Source organism: Ambystoma mexicanum, chromosome 6p, assembly GCF_040938575.1.
Source record: "Ambystoma mexicanum isolate Mex_15411 chromosome 6p, UKY_AmexF1_1, whole genome shotgun sequence".
NCBI classification, from domain to species: domain Eukaryota; kingdom Metazoa; phylum Chordata; class Amphibia; order Caudata; family Ambystomatidae; genus Ambystoma; species Ambystoma mexicanum.
Window position 1 is genome coordinate 99,655,246 of NC_090935.1, and position 20,722 is coordinate 99,675,967.

The 20,722-nt window shown below is 45.7% G+C and overlaps 1 protein-coding gene across 2 annotated transcripts in view; it reads right to left on the bottom strand.

Annotated features, from left to right (window-relative positions):
• LOC138511235 (myosin-IIIb-like) overlaps positions 1–20,722 on the bottom strand; it is a 686,303-nt gene that overhangs the window by 442,968 nt on the left and 222,613 nt on the right. For both annotated transcript variants that reach the window (XM_069626778.1, XM_069626777.1), the window contains exon 3: positions 9,733–9,863. In XM_069626778.1, the coding sequence (XP_069482879.1) occupies positions 9,733–9,863 (131 nt within the window). The remainder of the gene's footprint in view (positions 1–9,732; positions 9,864–20,722) is intronic.

Here is a 20,722-nt window from a genome sequence, read left to right on the forward strand (position 1 = left end):
TATGTACATTCTCTTTCCTTCCTTGGAAAACAGCATGTCGTCCTTGCATTTCCGGTCTCTGCTTTACAGCCGACAGCTTTGCTTTCCTGCCAATACTGCCTGGAGGGATTCTCCTCCGGCCTTCAGCTGTGTAACATTTAGGAGCTGTCTTGAACCAATCAGATTTGTTAAAGGACTAGACTGCTCACTTCCGTTTACCTGAGTGATCTTCATCCTCGCAGTCCTCTTCTTCGTTTCGGTATATGGTTTCACATATAATAAGCCAGTGTCAATACTATATAGATCTTAAGTCTGAATTAATAAATTAGTTGGATTGGTTTCACAATGAAACATATCAGTTCTATCAGGACAGATGGAAGGGGAATTCAATATCTGAAAAGGGGTTGAAGGACTTTCAGCGGGGTAATACTGCATTTTTGAAGATGGTCATCGCTAGTCCCATAAGGGGCTTCTCTCCCCCTGTGCTACGCCCCAGGGGGAATATTGTACTGTTGACGCACCGTCCTGGCCCCCTGGGAAAGGTCTCTCCCTAGGAGAAGGAACACCAGATTTGTCACAACACATACTTGGATATAAACATTTGTTGTGCATCGTGTAAGGTGGCCAGAGAGATTGGAGGTGATCATGTTGGGGGCTAGGGAATGTTCCTTCATTGGCTAGCAGGTGAAGCTTAAGCCTAGTCTCAAATAATAATTAAACTGAGGCAACTGCTTTGATTCCAGGCAGTAGCGTTCCGGTGGTAAAGGGGCAGTAGAGAAAGGAGTCAGAAGTAAGTGGTGGTGTACATGTGTGGGTGATAGAGAGCTTGTTGAGAGTTAAAGAGCGAGCGTAGAACCGATAGAGGTACAGAGGGATATGCAGTCCTCTGGGTAGTGGAGGAAGGCGGAGGTGGAGGCGATGGACAGATGTAGTGACAGGGAGCAGAAACCTGAAGAGGGTTTGATCGTGCACGAGAGTCACCTGGCACGGTGGCAGTACACCAAGGCTGGAGAAACACCTTGGCAGGTGCAGGAGCGTACGCGTGGCAAGTTCAGTGCTTTGTTGTGGGTAGCAAGACTTTCGTGGGGGTGCTCCAGGAACAGTAGTACAGTCTACTGAGGAGCAGGGTGGAGATTAGAGTTTTGGCAGTGTGGTGGCTGACGTGCAGGTGGATCTCCCCAATATGGAGAAGGCTGACCCTATCCGCTGTAACGGAGCAAAGTGACCTAGTGAAGTTTCACTGTTGAAGATGTCCCAAAATTTGCATGCCTTGGGTCATGGAGTAATGGACATTATGCCCCTAATAAAGTAAAGAAATCCCAACCAGTAGATCTGCTTTTACACAGTTTAACTATTAAAGGGAAGCATGGAAACTAGGAGAAAACCCCAATGGCATATATTACATGTGAATTTTATTCGTAAATATTCATTATTTTAACTGTTTATGCCCTGTATAATTTTATATTTAGTGCATTTATGGGACCTAATTTATGGATATTTGGATAGCTAAACAGAATAATAAACCTTTTATTATGAATTTATTATTGAAACTGAAGTTGGGTTATTTGTACAATAGGGGACTGTGAGGTTTATACACAATGATGGTAAATAAACACAGCTAAACGGAGATTGTATTTTAACTTGTTCGCAATGTAACTTTTATTACCAACATATAACTCTTCTAATTTTTTTTATAGTCTCTTTCAGAAATCAAATAAAAGGATACAGGTGGTCTCTCGATGCGTCTTCTGGTGAAGACAGACTTTTCTTGTTCAAGCGGGATAGAAGATTTCAAGTAAGTCTTGGTGAGTCTTCTTTTCTATGAAGATTATATTATTGTTTGTGGTCTTCTCTCCTAGCATATGCTCAGTTTCACTTCTCTTCTAGGTGGTTTTACCGTCTCTGTTGATCACTCTTTCTCTTACCAGGAATAGAGGTGACTGCCTTTTATCGGATTTTTTTAACAATAGAGTCTTTATTCTTTCAAGAGCTCCTTATTGGATTTAACTGACCAATCCTCTTTGTATTCATTAAAGTCTTTAGGGGAATATAGTTCAGATCTCCATATTTACTTATTTCTGTAACTTCATTGTCGGAGATTACACAAGAGGTAAATGATTACCTTTCTTCTTCTTATTCTATTTTATTTTCACTTCTCATCATGTATCTTTGGTTCCTCTGGTGTCCACTCTTCCCCTTTTTTCTCAGTTATATAGTGACTGTATTAGTCTTTCCGAGTTAACAACTCCCGTTAATTTCGACTCATTCCCATTTTAAAATACGCTCCTTTTCTCTCTCTTACCGGCTTCAGATGTTTTCTTCTGAATGGCTCCACTCGACCTCGACTGATCGAAACTCCTCCCCACTGCGCTCTCTGTATTGTATCAGCTGCTCTTCTTCGCGGCTCTCGATGACCGCGTTTCCTTCCTTCGGCGTTTTCGAGATGGATCAACTGTTCGTATTGACGGGCTCCGCTGAACGAAACTTCTATCCCCGGAAGGCTCACCAGGTGATCAGCTGTTCGTCTTGACGGCCTCCCTTGAACGAAGCCTCTCTCTCCGGAGGGCTCACCGTGTGATCAGCTGCTCGTCTTTCGCGGCTTTCGATGACCGCGCCTCCTTCCTTCGGCGGATCAGCTGTTCCGTCTCCTGCGGCCTCTCCCCCTCTTCGGCTTCTCTCACTCTTACAACGAACAATCTAAATAGCGATTTTTTACGATCGCCTATAATTTTAATTCCTTTAACTTCTGGTTAACTTGGTGCAACGGCACAACTTCGCTTTTTTTTTCTCTTCCTCTAACTCAGTAAGCCCAGTTCAAACCGTCCCTCTTCAAGTCCTCCTCCTCTGTCTCCTGGCAACCAAAAAAAAAAAAACAAAAACAAAGAAGGGACAACTGTAATCAGAAAACTTCATCTCCATCAACTCTTCTCTGTGATTGGTCTAAGGAGCTGTCAATTACTCCCTTCCATCAGATCTCCTCCATTAACCCTTCATATGGTCTTTCTGCCTAGTATTAACAGAGCCTGAGCCAGCTGGTGTCTTTGTTATAGAATCTGCTCCATTTTTATCACATACCCTCCCCTCTAGTCCCTTACGCTTGGTAAGGGAATTGTTCTGGGACAAGAAATCGGCCGGGGCCATTAATTTTCCTGGACGATGAACTGTCTTGAACGTAAAAGGTTGTAGTGATAAAAACCATCTCAGTACTCGGGGATTAGTATCTTTGTTACGTGCCAACCAAACCAGAGGGGCATGATCAGTCACCAGTGTAAACTCTCTTCCTAACAAGTAATAGCGTAATGTCTCTATGGCCCATTTCACTGCAAGACATTCCTTTTCAATTGTAGCATAGTGTTGTTCATGCGGTAAGAGCTTCCTGCTTATGAAAAGTATGGGTCTTTCTGATTCATCTTGCCCCTGAAACAATACCGCTCCAAGCCCTGTTCCAGAGGCATCTGTGTGTAGGAAGAACGGAGCTGAGAAATCCGGACATTTTAAAACGGCTTTTTCAGATAAAGCATTCTTTAGGTTATTAAATGCATTCCTTGTCTCTGTGGTATACCAGTCCTTCTTCTTACTGGACGTGTTTTTCAACAGATCTGTTAGAGGTGTGGCTATTGTTGAAAAATGCGGGATGAACCTTCTATAGTACCCAATAAAACCAAGAAAGGCTCGCACTTGTCGGAGATTTGTAGGAAATTGTAAGTCTTTTATGGCTTTCAGCTTGTCTTCTTGGGGTTTAATCATCCCCTGTCCTACAAAGTATCCTAAATATCTAGTATAGAAATTAGCCATGAACGTTTTCTTTGGGTTTATGTGTAGACCGGATTCTTGTAATAGACTAAGTACATTTCCCAAATGGGTTAAATGATCGTCCCAATTTTGACTGAAGACAATAATATCGTCAAGGTATGCTCCTACATATTCTTCCTGTCCTCTGAGAATTGAATTCATGAGCCTTTGAAATGTTGCTGGTGCCCCATGCAACCCAAAAGGTAAGACTGTAAATTGGAATAATCCCGCTGGAGTGGCAAAAGCAGTTTTTTCTTTATCGTCGGGGAGTAATGGTATTTGCCAATAGCCTTTTGTTAAATCTATAGTTGTTAAAAATTTAGCTTTTCCTAGCTTGTCTAGTAAATCTTCTATTCGCGGCATAGGGTAGGCGTCGAACTTGGAAATTTCATTCAATTTCCTAAAATCCATGCAAAAACGAACTGTTCCGTCAGGCTTCGGCACCATTACTACAGGCGATGACCATTCACTATGAGAGGGTTCTATTACTCCCATCTCTAACATTTCTTTGATCTCCTTGTTGATAGATTGGAGTTTTGTCTCTGGAATTCTATAGGGTCTAATTCTTACCACTTCTCCTGGCTGAGTTACGATACGATGACACACCATGTTCGTTCTCCCCGGTAAGGAAGAAAAAATATTTGCAAATCTCCTTACCAACTCGAGGAGTTCTTTCTTCTGTAACTCAGATAGATCTTGATTTATGTTTAACTCTTCCAGTCCTAGATCTTCTTTTAACCTTGGAAAAGGTTCGAAAGATGTCTCCTTGGTATTAATCACTGCCACCGTCGTTATAGGTTCCACCCATTTCTTTAGTAGATTCACATGATATGTCTGTGTTGGGAATCTTCGGTCATTTTGTCTCACCTTATATGTTAGTGGACCTAGGACCTCTTCAATCTCATATGGACCTCTCCATGCTGCCAGCATCTTGTTCTCAGACGTCGGGAGTAAGACTAACACTTTATCTCCCTTGTCAAATGTTCTCAATTGAGTGTTCCGATTATAGTAATATTCCTGTTTGGTTTGTGCTTGTAACAGATTTTCTCTGGCAATGTTCCGTAACTTTTCTATCCTCTCTTTAAGTTGGTAGGCATATTCAGTAAGGGAGATCTCTTGACTCGGCTCCTCTTCCCAGTTTTCCTTCAAAACATCGAGTAGCGTTCTCACTGATCTTCCAAACAGAAGTTCAAAGGGTGAAAATCCTGTCGATGACTGTGGGGTATTCCTTAAGGTAAGGAGTATCCAGGGTAACAACCTGTCCCAATTCTTTCCTCCTGGCTCTCCTGTTTTACGCAGCATTTGTTTTATGGTTTGATTGTACCTCTCTACAAGGCCATCAGTTTGAGGATGATAGACCGCGGTTTTTAAATGCTTCATTTGTAGAATCTTACACACTTGTTCCATCACCGATGACATAAAGTTGGATCCTCTGTCCGTAACAAACTCCTTCGGTATTCCCACTCGGCTGATAAAGGGTATCAAGGCATCACATATATTTTGGGCACTAGTAGACCTAAGAGGAAAGGCCTCCGGATACCTGGTAGCATAGTCGACAATTACTAAGATATATTTATGACCTCTGGATGAGGGCTCCAAGGGGCCAATAATATCTAATCCAATCCGATGAAAAGGTTCCAGGACGACTGGCATTGGCTGTAAAGGTGCTTTTCTCACATTGGCTTTATTTTTCTTCTGGCATTCTGGACAGGCTTGGCAGAAACGCGCCACCTGAGCATATAGCCCCGGCCAATAAAACCTGGCAAGGATTTTCTTGGTGGTCTTCTCTGTTCCCAAATGACCTTCACCAATTTGTAGATGTGCCACTTCCAACACCGTTTGATAATATTTCTTGGGTACTAGCAACTGTTTCAGAATTTTTCCACTGACATCCTTGCTAGTTCGATAGTATAATCCTTTTTCTTTAACAAAAGAGGGATCATTTCCCGATACCCCTAAGTTAACTGCAGCCCTAGCATTTCCTAATAATGGATCTATTTCTTGTGCCATTCTGAAGGTATCTCCCGCTTCATCAATTTTCCAGTCAATTGCAATGGGACAAACATTTTTCTCGGCCCAAACTTTCTTTAACTTTCTTAACTCAGATTTCGCTTTCCTTTCTTTATTTGAAGGCTGTGTAATTGTCTCGTGGGCGAAAGGTGCATTTCTTAACCAACTTTCTTCTATCGACTTTATGATCCGTGAAAAATTGGGAACATCTGAACCAATAAGCAGAGGCTCTGGCAATACTGGCATTAGGGCTGCCCTCACCTCCATCTGTTCCCCGGCTACCTTTAAACTAATCTCTTTGGTTGGGTAAGGTTTGACATCTCCATGGACACAACGTATGGGGATTAGTGTATTCGGGTCCCCAGTATTCCCCACAAGTTCTGTACTTACTACTGTTTGCAAACTGCCGGTATCCACCATGGCTCTTGTAGGTTTCCCATCAACTTCTGCTTCGCAAATATACGAATACGATGGTTTTGGTATTGCTGTTCCTTCTTGATATTCTCCTTCTCGGAGAGCCTCCATGTTTCCCACGTCCATAGGTTCAGCTTTAGCTCTTTTGGGACACATTCTTGCTAGGTGTCCCCACTCACCACATTCAAAACATTGTATGCCCTTTGGTACCATACTAGCGGGCCTGATGCCTACAGGGCTCTCACTCGTTGGTCTCCCTCTAGGAGCCTCCCACTCTGGCTTACGTAACATCGAGTTCGGCCATCTTGTAACAGTGGTTGTTTTGAGAGAATGGTTATTCCAACTGGGTGTGGAGGTTGGTTTGTTGTTTACCGCATATGACATGGTCCTGCCTTGTCCAGCCTTTTGATAGGCGGAAGCGATGTTAACAGCTTCCACCAGGCTGGGTCGGTGATGTTGGCGCACCCAACGTTGCATTGGTAAAGGTAAGGCTTCAACAAACTGTTCCATAACAATTTTCTCTGACATCTCATGAGCGGTACTGGAGTTAGACTGCAACCATTTCTCTCCTAACTCTTTAACTCTATAAAACAGCTGCCTCGGGGTCTCTTCGGCGTGTAGCTTGACTTCTCTAAATTTTATCCTATACGCTTCTTCATCATGTCCCAAGCGTTCCAGTACTACTCGTTTCATATCCGCATACGGTGTTTCGCCAGTTGGATTGGCTGCTTGGTAAGCACTCTGCATCTCACCTGTCATGAGGGGTGCTATGTAGTGACACCAGCTATCGTTTGGCCATTGAGCGTTCCTAGCCACTCTCTCGAAGTTCACAAAGAAGTGAGCTGGGTCCTCTCCCATTGCGTATTTTTGTAAGACTGATGCTGGAACCTGGGAATGTCGTCGTACAGTAGTCACCTCCATTAATTGAGCTTGTTGTAGTTGTATGGCCTGTTGAAATGCTTGTCTATCTGCTTGAGCTTGTTGGTTCTGTAACTGTAACGCCTGTTGAAGCAATTGTTGCCCCTCACTTAGCGTTTTAATGAGTTCCTCCATGGTGTTCGTCTTTTAAATCCCACTTCTGACACCAAATTGTGAGGTTTATACACAATGATGGTAAATAAACACAGCTAAACGGAGATTGTATTTTAACTTGTTCGCAATGTAACTTTTATTACCAACATATAACTCTTCTAATTTTTTTTATAGTCTCTTTCAGAAATCAAATAAAAGGATACAGGTGGTCTCTCGATGCGTCTTCTGGTGAAGACAGACTTTTCTTGTTCAAGCGGGATAGAAGATTTCAAGTAAGTCTTGGTGAGTCTTCTTTTCTATGAAGATTATATTATTGTTTGTGGTCTTCTCTCCTAGCATATGCTCAGTTTCACTTCTCTTCTAGGTGGTTTTACCGTCTCTGTTGATCACTCTTTCTCTTACCAGGAATAGAGGTGACTGCCTTTTATCGGATTTTTTTAACAATAGAGTCTTTATTCTTTCAAGAGCTCCTTATTGGATTTAACTGACCAATCCTCTTTGTATTCATTAAAGTCTTTAGGGGAATATAGTTCAGATCTCCATATTTACTTATTTCTGTAACTTCATTGTCGGAGATTACACAAGAGGTAAATGATTACCTTTCTTCTTCTTATTCTATTTTATTTTCACTTCTCATCATGTATCTTTGGTTCCTCTGGTGTCCACTCTTCCCCTTTTTTCTCAGTTATATAGTGACTGTATTAGTCTTTCCGAGTTAACAACTCCCGTTAATTTCGACTCATTCCCATTTTAAAATACGCTCCTTTTCTCTCTCTTACCGGCTTCAGATGTTTTCTTCTGAATGGCTCCACTCGACCTCGACTGATCGAAACTCCTCCCCACTGCGCTCTCTGTATTGTATCAGCTGCTCTTCTTCGCGGCTCTCGATGACCGCGTTTCCTTCCTTCGGCGTTTTCGAGATGGATCAACTGTTCGTATTGACGGGCTCCGCTGAACGAAACTTCTATCCCCGGAAGGCTCACCAGGTGATCAGCTGTTCGTCTTGACGGCCTCCCTTGAACGAAGCCTCTCTCTCCGGAGGGCTCACCGTGTGATCAGCTGCTCGTCTTTCGCGGCTTTCGATGACCGCGCCTCCTTCCTTCGGCGGATCAGCTGTTCCGTCTCCTGCGGCCTCTCCCCCTCTTCGGCTTCTCTCACTCTTACAACGAACAATCTAAATAGCGATTTTTTACGATCGCCTATAATTTTAATTCCTTTAACTTCTGGTTAACTTGGTGCAACGGCACAACTTCGCTTTTTTTTTCTCTTCCTCTAACTCAGTAAGCCCAGTTCAAACCGTCCCTCTTCAAGTCCTCCTCCTCTGTCTCCTGGCAACCAAAAAAAAAAAAACAAAAACAAAGAAGGGACAACTGTAATCAGAAAACTTCATCTCCATCAACTCTTCTCTGTGATTGGTCTAAGGAGCTGTCAATTACTCCCTTCCATCAGATCTCCTCCATTAACCCTTCATATGGTCTTTCTGCCTAGTATTAACAGAGCCTGAGCCAGCTGGTGTCTTTGTTATAGAATCTGCTCCATTTTTATCACAGGGACACAGTGCCCGCAGGTCCATCAAGCATGAAAAATAAGGTGGGTGGAGGCTCTGTCTTTAATAGGGACATCCAACCCGGTCTGTAGGGGTCACCAGTAATAATTCTGGGGGAGACACCAACATGCTCTTCATCACAGGACACGGGGGAGGAGGTTGGGTTAGGATTCTGGACTGCATGGACATTCATAGGGGCACAGAGGCCCCCAGAGGGGATGCATATGCTTACCATAGTTGCCTAGAGACAAGGTCTCCGATGCGGGGTCTACGGCCCCAGATTATGGAATAAACTACCCAGAGAGATTCGGGAGATGAAAACCCTCCCTACATTTCGTAAGGCCCTTAAGACCTATCTGTTCTGTTAGAGATTAGGATCAGCGGATGGGGCACTAACAAGAATATGATGAAAGTGTAAATATAGCAATAGAACGGTACCTGATACAGCAGCGCCCAAATACGATTTAGTTCATCAGGTGCGCGGTATAAATCCCTCAAAATGAAAAAAAAATTCAAAATTCAAGGTGGGGACTGAATTGAAAAAACAAGCCATTAGGCAACAGTGCAGTTTAGCATCCCCGTGGCGGAGTCAGAGGAGCCAGTTATTGGTTATTTTTAAAATTGTATACTCAGAAAAGGATATTAAAATTCTAATATGCCAGGAACAATTACGGAATTTGACACTTTTGTGGCCTGCTTTCAAACAGGACAAATAATTCATAAATATTCTACATAAGAAAAAGCTTTCAGAGCAAGAAGCTAGCCTTGAAAAGATTTGTATTACTAGTCCCATGATTATTTTGCAAAAATCAAAATACGAGACCATTGGTTATACTTCTTTCGCTTTGCATAGTGTGCGGTTATGGTTTCGTGCTCCGACACTTATTTTACTAATTGTAAAGTTGTGCATTCTAAGATTCAGGAATTATTGCCAAGGGGGATTGTTGTGACTCTCTTACCTGATTACAATGCACTGGTTCTTCGGCCCGGTGGCCAGGCGTCCGCGCATGGCCTGGTAGGCCCGGTCCGCCACCGCGAAGATGTGCGGCGGGAGAGAGTTCTTCTCATGGTTCCGGTACTTCTCCGACACCTACCAAGAAAGAGCACAACTTGTGTTACTGGGAGAAGTACAGCAGCCCAGGCCATAGGCCAAGGCGATAAGACAGCAAGGCTCTTCTCAATAAGATGTAAACATTGAGCGTTGGATTTACTCTACCACCCGCCCCCCCATGAACGAGAACCCAAAGATGGTGGGTAAGGTTAAAATCCAAACAGCACAGCGGGCAGGCTACTAAATGAGGCCTTGAGAGGCACAGGGGTCGGACTACTATATGAGGTCTGGAGACGCACAGGGGCAGGATACTATAAGATGAGGGCTTGAGACACACAGGGTGCGGCTACTAGAAGATCAGGTGTCGAGACGCACAGGGGACAGGATACTATAAGATGAGGCCTTGAGAAGCACTGGGTGCGGCTACTCTGAGGCCTTGCAACACACGGGGGGCAGAAGACTAAATGAGGCTTTGAGATGCACGGGGGCATGATACTAAATGAGGCTTTGAGATGCACAGGGACAGGATCCTAAATGAGGCACTGATACACACAGGGTGCGGCTACTAGAAGATCAGGTGTTGAGACACACAGGGGCAGGATACTATAAGAGGAGGCCTGGAGACACAGGGGGCATGCTACTACATGAGGCCTTGAGATAAATGGGGGGCATGGTACTAAATGCATACTAAATGAGGCCTTGAGCTGCATGTGGGGGCAGGCTACTAAATGAGGCCTTGAGCTGCATGGGGGCAGGATACTAAATGAGGCCTTGCGACACACGGGGGCAGAAGACTAAATGAGGCTTTGAGATGCACAGGGACAGGATACTAAATGAGGCATTGATACACACAGGGTGCGGCTACTAGAAGATCAGGTGTTGAGACACACAGGGGCAGGATACTATAAGAGGAGGCCTGGAGACACAGGGGGCATGCTACTACATGAGCCCTTGAGATTAATGGGGGGCATGGTACTAAATGCATACTAAATGAGGCCTTGAGCTGCATGGGGGCAGGATACTAAATGAGGCCTTGAGACACACAGGGGGCAGGATACTAAATGAGGCCTTGAGACACAGGGGGCAGGATACTAAATGAGGCCTTGAGACGCACACGGGCAGGATACTATAAGATGAGACCTTGAGAAGCACAGTGTGCGGCTACTATAAGATAAGGCCGTGAGACACACAGGGTGCAGCATACTATACAATGAGGCCTTGAGACGCACAGGGTGCGGCTACCATGAGGTCTTGCGACACACGGGGGCAGAAGACTAAATGAGGCTTTGAGATGCACGGGGTGCAGGATACTAAATGAGGCATTGATACACACAGGGTGCAGCATACTATACAATGAGGCCTTGAGACACACAGGGTGCAGCATACTATACAATGAGGCCTTGAGACACACAGGGGGCAGGATACTATACAAGGTCTTGAGACACACGGGGGCAGGCTACTAAATGAGGCCTTGAGACACACAGGGGGCAGGATACTATATGAGGCATTGAGACGCACACGGGCAGGATACAATAAGATGAGGCCTTGAGAAGCGCAGGGTGCGGCTACCATGAGGTCTTGCGACACACGGGGGCAGAAGACTAAATGAGGAATTGATACACACAGGGTGCAGCATACTATACAATGAGGCCTTGAGACACACAGGGTGCAGCATACTATACAATGAGGCCTTGAGACACACAGGGTGCAGCATACTATACAATGAGGCCTTGAGACACACAGGGGGCAGGATACTATACAAGGTCTTGAGACACACGGGGGCAGGCTACTAAATGAGGCCTTGAGACACACAGGGGGCAGGATACTATATGAGGCATTGAGACGCACACGGGCAGGATACAATAAGATGAGGCCTTGAGAAGCGCAGGGTGCGGCTACTATAAGATGAGGCTTTGAGACACACAGGGTGCAGCGTACTATACAATGAGGCCTTGAGGCGCACAGGGTGCGGCTACCATGAGGCCTTGCGACACACGGGGGCAGAAGACTAAATGAGGCTTTGAGATGCACGGGGGGCATGATACTAAATGAGGCATTGATACACACAGGGTGCGGCTCCTAGAAGATCAGGTGTTGAGACGCACAGGGGTAGGATACTATAAGATGAGGCCTGGAGACGCACAGGAAGCATGGTACTAAATGCATACTAAATGAGGCCTTGAGCTGCATGTGGGGGCAGGCTACTAAATGAGGCCTTGAGACACACAGGGGGTAGGATACTATATGAGGTCTTGAGACACACAGGGGGCAGGATACTATACGGGTCAGGCTACTATATAATGCCTTGAGGCACACACAGGGGCAGTATAAGATGAGGCTTTGTGAGACACAGGGGTGTGGCTACTGTACGAGGCCTTGAGGCACACACAGGGGGCAGGATACTATAAGATGTCTTGAGACGAACAAGGGGCAGCCTACTATAAGATGAGGCTTTGAGACGCACTGGGGGCAGGATGCTATATGAGGCCTTGAGACACAGGGGGCAGGATACTAAATGAGGCTTTGAGATGCACAAGAGGCAGGTTACTAAATGAGGCCTTGAGACACAGAGGGGGCAGGATACTATATGAGGTCTTGAGGCACACAGGGGGCAGGATACTATAGGAGGTCTTGAGGCACACAGGGGGGCAGGATACTTTATGAGGTCTTGAGGCACACAGGGGGCAGGATACTATATGAGGTCTTGAGGCACACAGGGGCAGGATACTATACGAGGCCTTGAGACACACACGGGACACAATGCTAAATGAGACCTTCAGACACCCAGGGGGCAGGCTATTTTCTACAAACGTTTTGTTGTTCTGCAAAACCTTTAAGAATCCAAAGGTTCCTGCATGACAGCAATGTGTAGAGGAGGGGGGTGCGCAATTTGGAAAAGGCCATTTTTTGGGGCGTGGTTTTGGGGCATCTGGTTTTTCCTATGTGTATTCAATGACAGAGTGAGCAGTAATCAAGCATCTTCTTGGGCTCAAAGGAAATCATGAGGCTGGCGTCCACAATATATACCCCAGCCTTGCCACTGTAAGAAAATGAACATTCTATACCCCAGCCTTGCCACTGTAAGAAAATGAACATTCTATACTCCAGCGTTGCGATTGTAAAAACATTGACATTCTAGTTGTGCCCAAAGAAGATGAGGCCTCTAAACAATGCATTTATAGTGGTATTATTTATAATGGCGATCCTCATAATGCCACAACTCTGCATGTTGCCCTGCTCAATGGGTGGAACAGGGATCACACTCTTGTGATTTTCTTACGAAAGACTTTAGTTTCGCTTCCGTGATGTTTCCCAACTTTCCGGCTGGCATGTGAAGGAGCTGCAAAATGAGGATCTCACGCTATGCCTGGACTGTCGCTTGCATTGTGGCACTAAACCATGCACATGGGCCCCAGTTCTTCTGGCATGGTTGCAAGGTGGACAGGAGGAAAGGGAAAATCCTGAGGCATACCCCAAGGAGGTGAGACGGGGAAACAAATGGCAGCGCTCTTATGGTGTGGCAGAGGAGACAGTTTATAGGCCGGTGGCTAAAACCTACCATGAGTCCATATTCACTGCAAAGCAGACCTTCCTCACTCAGAATGTCACTAGCGCTCTCCATCAACCTAAAGAGCTGCTTTCTATCGTGAAATCTGTCATAAATCTTCCCCAGTCTCACCTGTGATCGGGATCTCCCTTGTTCGGCCGCAGGACTCTTCCTGTGGATGGTTCGGGTCTTGAATAGGCTCGCCCGAGCCTCGTCAGGTTGCAGGATGCGTTCAGAGTTCCGGGAAGTTCGTGGTTCCAGGGTATCCAGGATAGCGATGAACGAGTAAGAAGGGGGGGGAAATCCAGGAACAGGATAAGGGCAAGGAAGGAAGTAAGAGGATCAAAGGAAACCAATGTAGAGAGTAACACACGTCGGGTCACTACCGAAGATAGCATTGAGACGCGCGGACCCGCAGGGGCGTGACCAATTTATAGTACGTGCCACGACGTGAAAGGTAGTGCGTAGCACGGAGCTTGGTACGGCCATGTTGGGAGGAACAAGGAGTACAAGCCCTTCGTGACAATGACCATGAGGTCCAGAAGGGGCAATTTTGCCGGGTCATGACAGCATGCCCCCTCCGAAGACTGGTTCCTCCAGGCTTGCCTGGGTGAATAAGATGGAATCTTCTGAGCAAACGAGGGGTCTTTAAATTAGAAACTGGTTCCCATGTTCTCTCGCTAGGGGGGTAGCCTTTCCACTCGACCAGATATTGTAGTCGACCCCTCCTATACCTGGAATCACATTTCCTGGACACCTCATATTCCAACTGGTCGTCCACAACAACAGGTGGGGGTTTGAAGGGTTTTCGAGTAGAACTAACATAGGGTTTCAACAGGGACGTATGGAAGACTGGATGTATCCTCTTCCAGGAATCCGGGAGCTTAAGTCGGAAGGAGACAGGATTGATGATCTCCTTTATAGAAAATGGACCATAATAGCGAGGAGCTAATTTGTTTGGTCGTAGATGTCGAGGTAACAGTTTTCGAGGCTAGCCAGACTTGATCGCCAACTGAATAGGAAGGTGATGGTCTTCTCTTAGAGTCCGCATATCTTTTGGTTCGAGTCTGGGCCTGTTCTAACTGATCCTTGGCCTCTCTTTGTAAGTCGATCAGCATCTGAATCCAAGAGTCAAGGGTAGGTACCGGAGTAGATTCAGGAAGATCTGATGGTAAAACAGACGGGTGATAACCTTGACTGCAATAGAAGGGGCTGATCTTGAGAGCTGAATGATCTGAGCTATTGTAGGAGAATTCAGCTAAAGGTAGAAAGAGAGACCAATCGTCTTGAACCTTGGTGGCAAAACAACGAAGATATTGTTCCAGGGTTTGATTTACTCGTTCCGTTGCCCCATTGGTTTGTGGATGATAGCCTGAAGAAGGGGCACGTTGGATTCCTAGAACACAGAGATGTTTCCAGAATTGTGAAATATACTGAGGTCCCCGATCCGAAATAATCTTGGAAGGAAGGCCATGAAGGCGAAAAATATGTTCCAGGAAAATTCCAGCAAGTTCTGAGGAAGATGGTAGTTTATACAATGGTGTAAAATGAGCTAGATGAGTGAACAAGTCAATGGTTACCATGATGGTTGTATATCCTCGGGAAGGTGGTAATTCAACAATGAAGTCAGTGGCAATAACTTCCCAAAGTCTGGTTGGCAACATAGGTTGTAGAAGCAGACCCGCCGGCCTCTGATTATCGTATTTGTTCTGACTACAAATAGCACAGGTCTTGATGTATTGAACTACACTGGACTTCATCCCTGGCCACCAGAACTGTCTTTGTATAAAACGGAAGGTGTTCGTTACTCCTCCATGGCCGGAGTGAAGAATATCATGGCATAGATTCATTACCTTATGTTGAAGTTCTTTTGTCGGAATGACCACTGAATTGTTCTTGAATAAATATCCTTCCTTGATTGTTAGACGCCAGGGATTTTTCTTCAATATGTCCTTCCAGAGTTCAGATAATTGAGTCTGTACTCTGATTTCTTCCAGGAGATTGATCGCTTGAGCTACAAAGATTGTGGGTGGAAACATTTTAGGATAGATCTTATCCTCCAAGGGAACGTAGTCGGGACGCCGAAAAAGGGCATCGGCAATCAAGTTTTGCGATCCAGGAACATGTGAAATTTGAAATTGATATTGAGCAAAGAAGTAGGCCCATCGAGCTTGTCTACTGTTCCTGCACTCCATGGATTGTAGGACCTGAAGATTTCGATGATCAGTACGGACTTGAACTGGATATTTAGCACCCAGGAGTAGATGTTTCCATTCAGTGAAGGCATGACGAATAGCCAATAACTCCTTCTCCAGAACTGAGTAGTGAGTCTCGCTGGTGGTCAGGGTCCATGAGAGATAAGCAATGGGATGTTCCAACTTATCATCGGATTCTTGTTTTAAAACTGCTCCTATGGCGTAATTGGAGGCATCAGTTTCCACTAGAAAAGGACGATTTATGTCAGGTTGGGCCAGGATAGGGGCCTGAGTGAATTCTTCTTTCAAGCGTTGGAATGCCTTGTCTTGTGGTATAGACCAGTTAAATGGAACGTCTTTCTTCAGGAGATTAACAATGGGTTGAACCATCTCGGAAAAGTTGGGAATGAATTTCCGGTAGAAGTTGGCAAGCCCCAGGAAGGGTTTTATTTGCTTAACAGATGTTGGGGCGGGCCAAGCCAGTATGGCCTTCACCTTTGAAGGGTCCATACTAGTTCCTTCTGAACTAAGGACAAATCCCAGATAGTGAACTGATGTAACATGAAACAAACATTTTTCTGGTTTGGCTAAGAGTTGATTTTCACAGAGAAGTTGAAGTACTGCTTTTACATGTTCTTCATGTTTCAAGGAGTCCTTGGAGAAGATCAATATGTCATCCAAGTAGACGATAACATTGAGAAATAAAATGTCAGAGAACACCCTATCCATAAAACACTGGAAGACTGCGGGAGCATTAGTCAGACCAAAGGGCATGACTAGGTATTCAAAGTGACCAAAGGGTGTTCTAAAGGCTGTTTTCCATTCGTCTCCTTCCCGGATACGGATCAAATGCTAAGCACCTCGGAGATCCAGTTTCGTGAATATCACTGCACCTCTCACAGCTTCAAGGATATCCGAGATCAGGGGTAGTGGGTATCTGTCTTTCAGGGTGTATTGTTTTAGGCCCCGATAGTCCAAGCAAGGTCTAAGCTCTTTGGTATCCTTTTTTGGAACAAAGAACAATGAAGCACCGGATGGTGATTTTGAAGGTCTTATGGTGCCGTTCTCAAGATTAGTGTCTAGGTATTCCCGGAGGGCTCTCTTTTTGGGTTCTGAAAGGATAAACATCCTGCCAAAGGGAATCACTGCTGAGGGTTCAGTATCTATGGCACAGTCTTCGGGTCTATGTGGAGGTAAGGATTGAACAATGGCAGTAGAGAATATATCAGCATACCCTTGATAGATCTCTGGAACTTGTACAATATTGGAAACCATGAGTGGTGTCTCTGGACACCTTGGTAGACTTATAGGAGCTGTGACTGAGGTATCCAGGTTTAAACAATGATTCATACAGAACTCCGAGCCCAGGAATAAGGATCCGGCCGTCCAGTTAATATGTGGACTGTGCCTTTGTAACCAGGGCATGCCCAGAACCAAGGGGTAATGGGCTGATTTTATAATGTCAAACACAATTCTTTCTTGATGATTTATGGAAAGATGGATCTCCCTTGTTTGCAGACTTATGGGTCCTGAGGAAAGAGGTCTTCCGTCAATTGCTTCCACTGGCTGTGAAAAACTTCTTGCTTCATATGGAATGTTATGACTTCTGACCCAATCTTGATCAATGAAGACTCCCATTGCTCCGCAATCCACCAAGGCCAGTATGGGGTAGACCTTGTCCTTGGATGGCGATAAAAAGGCCTGTGATATCACCAATTTGTTTTGTCCAGGAGAGTTCAAGGATGGAATTGATGTGGAGCAAACATCGCTCTCCCGAAACCTTGCTCCATTTAGGATCGGGAGCTGGCGTTTCCCGAGCGTCGGGGAGGAGCCAGAGGACACTCTTTAACTAGATGTTTATCTGAGGCACAATACATGCATAAGCCTGTGTGTATCCTTCTTAACCTTTCCTGCGGGGAAATTGGTCCACGAAAGGCTCCAAGTTGCATGGGTTCAGAATCAGTGCTCGGATTCTTGGCAGATTCTGTCCTTGTAGTATTCTCTGGGGAGTTTCTTTGAATTGAGACTTTATTCTTCTTCTTTTTGGCCTTTCTTTCTTGGATTCTGAAGTCTATTTGCATAGACAAGTCCAGGAGGGCCTGGAATGAACTAGGACGTGCCACCCTGGCTAACTCGTCCTTGATCTCTTCATTTAGACCTCTGCGAAACAAGGTAAAACTGGCTTCCAGGGGCCAGTCCGCCTCTTTGGCTAGCTGTTTGAATCTGGTAACATAGGTCAACGTGTCTTGGGATCCTTGTTGGAAGTCAAGTAACTTCTCTTGAGCACCGTGGACCAGCTCTGGTCGTTCGAACATGGTCTTGAGTTCCGCGATGAACCCTTCATAATCATCCAGGAGAGCATCCCCTGAATTGAGTAAAGGAGTGGCCCATGTAAGGGCATTACCGGAAAGATGCGATATTATGAAGCCCACCTTAGCCCTAGGAGTTGAGAAATAGTAGGGCTTGAAGGTAAAATGTACCAAACAAGAATCCAGGAATCCACATAAAGTCTTTGTTGAACCATCGTATTTAACAACCTCTCCTCCCAATAATACGCTGTCCTTGTTCGCGGGGTCACGTGACAAAACAAGCTGTCTTAGCGCCGCATTCTCGGCTTTTAAATTCTGCATCTCTGTGGAAAGTTCTTGCATTCCGCGCATCGGGTCCTGAATAGCATTCTCCATGGTAGAATCCGTATTGATCGTTTGGCGTCTCAAACTGTTGTAAATCTTCCCCCGTCTCACCTGTGATCGGGATCTCCCTTGTTCGGCCGCAGGACTCTTCCTGTGGATGGTTCGGGTCTTGAATAGGCTCGCCCGAGCCTCGTCAGGTTGCATGACGCGTTCAGAGTTCCGGGAGGTTCGTGGTTCCAGGGTATCCAGGATAGCGATGAACGAGTAAGAAGGGGGGGGGGATCCAGGAACAGGATAAGGATAAGGGCAAGGAAGGAAGTAAGAGGATCAAAGGAAACCAATGTAGAGAGTAACACACGTCGGGTCACTACCGAAGATAGCGTTGAGATGCGCGGACCCACAGGGGCGTGACCAATTTATAGTACGTGCCACGACGTGAAAGCTAGTGCATACCACAGAGCTTGGTACGGCCATGTTGGGAGGAACAAGGAGTACAAGCCCTTCGTGACAATGACCATGAGGTCCAGAAGGGGCAATTTCGCCGGGTCATGACAAAATCTTTGTCATCCACTGAGAAGCTCTAACCAGCTGTGACCCACTCGCAATCTTGGCGATTTTTGCTTTCTAAGATTGATACCATTAGGACTGAAATTCACGGCCATTATAGGAGTACCATCGACAACTCGCAGGATATTGAAGCTGGGGGTAGTGCTCATCAGTGATCCGAGTTTCCAGTATTTTCAGAGGACATGATTGAGAAGGTGCTTTTCCGGCTTAAATCTGCATCCCCTATCAAACCTGTTATGGCTCCACAAGCGACACAGGCATCCAAACACGAACGTCAGCGAGGTAATGGGAGCGGGAATCGAAGCATGGGACACAGTGAGCAAAAGAGGGAATCTTAGGACATCCCCCGTCACCCTTCACTCAAATGTTTGGGAACCCGGACTTCCAACCAGGAATGGAATGGAAGGCCTACAGCACCTGTATACATGTGGGTGCACAAAAATATGGGGCATGTACAAAGGGCAGAACATCAGGACATTTCAGGAAAGTGTACAAGAGGTGGGGATAAAATCCACAGAGGAATACCAATATACACATCTAAGGCAATGGCTACTGTCCCCCCCGAATAAAGATGAGGCCACCAGACAGCTGACCCTGTTCGAACAATATATGACAACTGATACGGGAACCCACAAGCTGATCTCTAACCTCTACACATTTTTAAACGAACAAGGAGAAGAACTCCAATGGAAATACATGAAGAGGTGGGAAAAGATGTTGGGGGATGCAATAAGAAGGAACATGTGGAAAGAACTATGGAATGAAATCCCCAAGCGGACATGGTCCATACAACTGCGAGAAATGTGGCAAAAGGTCGTCCTGCAATGGCACTATACCCCAGGCAATGTATCCCAATGCTGGAGGGATGCTCAGCAGTAGGAGACTGGAAGCATATACGGTGGAGTTGCCCATCCATATAAACTTTCTGGGAGGAAATAAAAAAGCATGCGGGGAACATGTTACAAGGAGCCGACAGATTGGAAGACAAGGTATGGCTCGCGGGCATGTGGGACCCCAACCAGAAAACGTACACAAAAACACAACAGAGGAATGATGACACTGATTATAGCGGCATGGTTGACAATTGGTCAACATTGGAAATGAAAGAACGCGCCCACAATATTTGACTGAAATGAAATTAAATATTTTGATTATAATCGCGCTCGTACACAGGTGTTTCACAGCGTAACCAGGCGAAGGGACAGGGACAGGGGAGAACAAAAACAACGATCTTACTAGGCCCAGTGACATTGAGAACGCACAAGTGCATGGGGAAGGGAAAAAGGGGAAAGTGCATGGAAGGGGGAGAAATTGGAAAGAGCGGAATATAGGAGAGAACAAAATAAATAATGAGTAAAATAAAAAATAAAGGTGATAAACAGTGGTAGTGCAGCCGGGAAGTGGCAAACTGCTGGGTTAGTCAGATAGGGAGTATCTGATAAGTGCAGAAGAGGAGTGGGTGGGGCACTGTATGGGTACACATACAGGCCCCAGTGCAAGGGGTGGCCCGGAGGCAGTCCAGGAGGGTGGCAGGGTGAGCAGGTACCTGGGCCTGACGGACAGAGGGTGGCCAGGTGCACAGTGCCGATAGAGAAAGCAAATCAGCAGGGGAGAAGGGGGGAAAAGGCAGAAGCGAAGAGGAAGGTCTTGGAGGTGCTTCCGGAACCGTAGATGGTTCTCCTCAAGTTTCAACGTGGCAGGGAGGCTGTTGCAAAGGGAGGCCCCGGCCGAAGACAGATCTACCCCAGTTTGTTTCTTTGAAAAACGACTGACCCTGAGGGAGTTAGAGGAGCGAAGGGCTCGAGAGTGGATGTATTTACGGAGGGATAGTTGAAGGTATTTTGGACCCAGACCACGGAAAGCCTAGTGGAGAATGCAGGGTGTTTAAAATGTAATCCTTCCATCAACTGGGAGCCAATGAAGGGATTTCAGAGCTGGAGAGATACGATCCCAGGG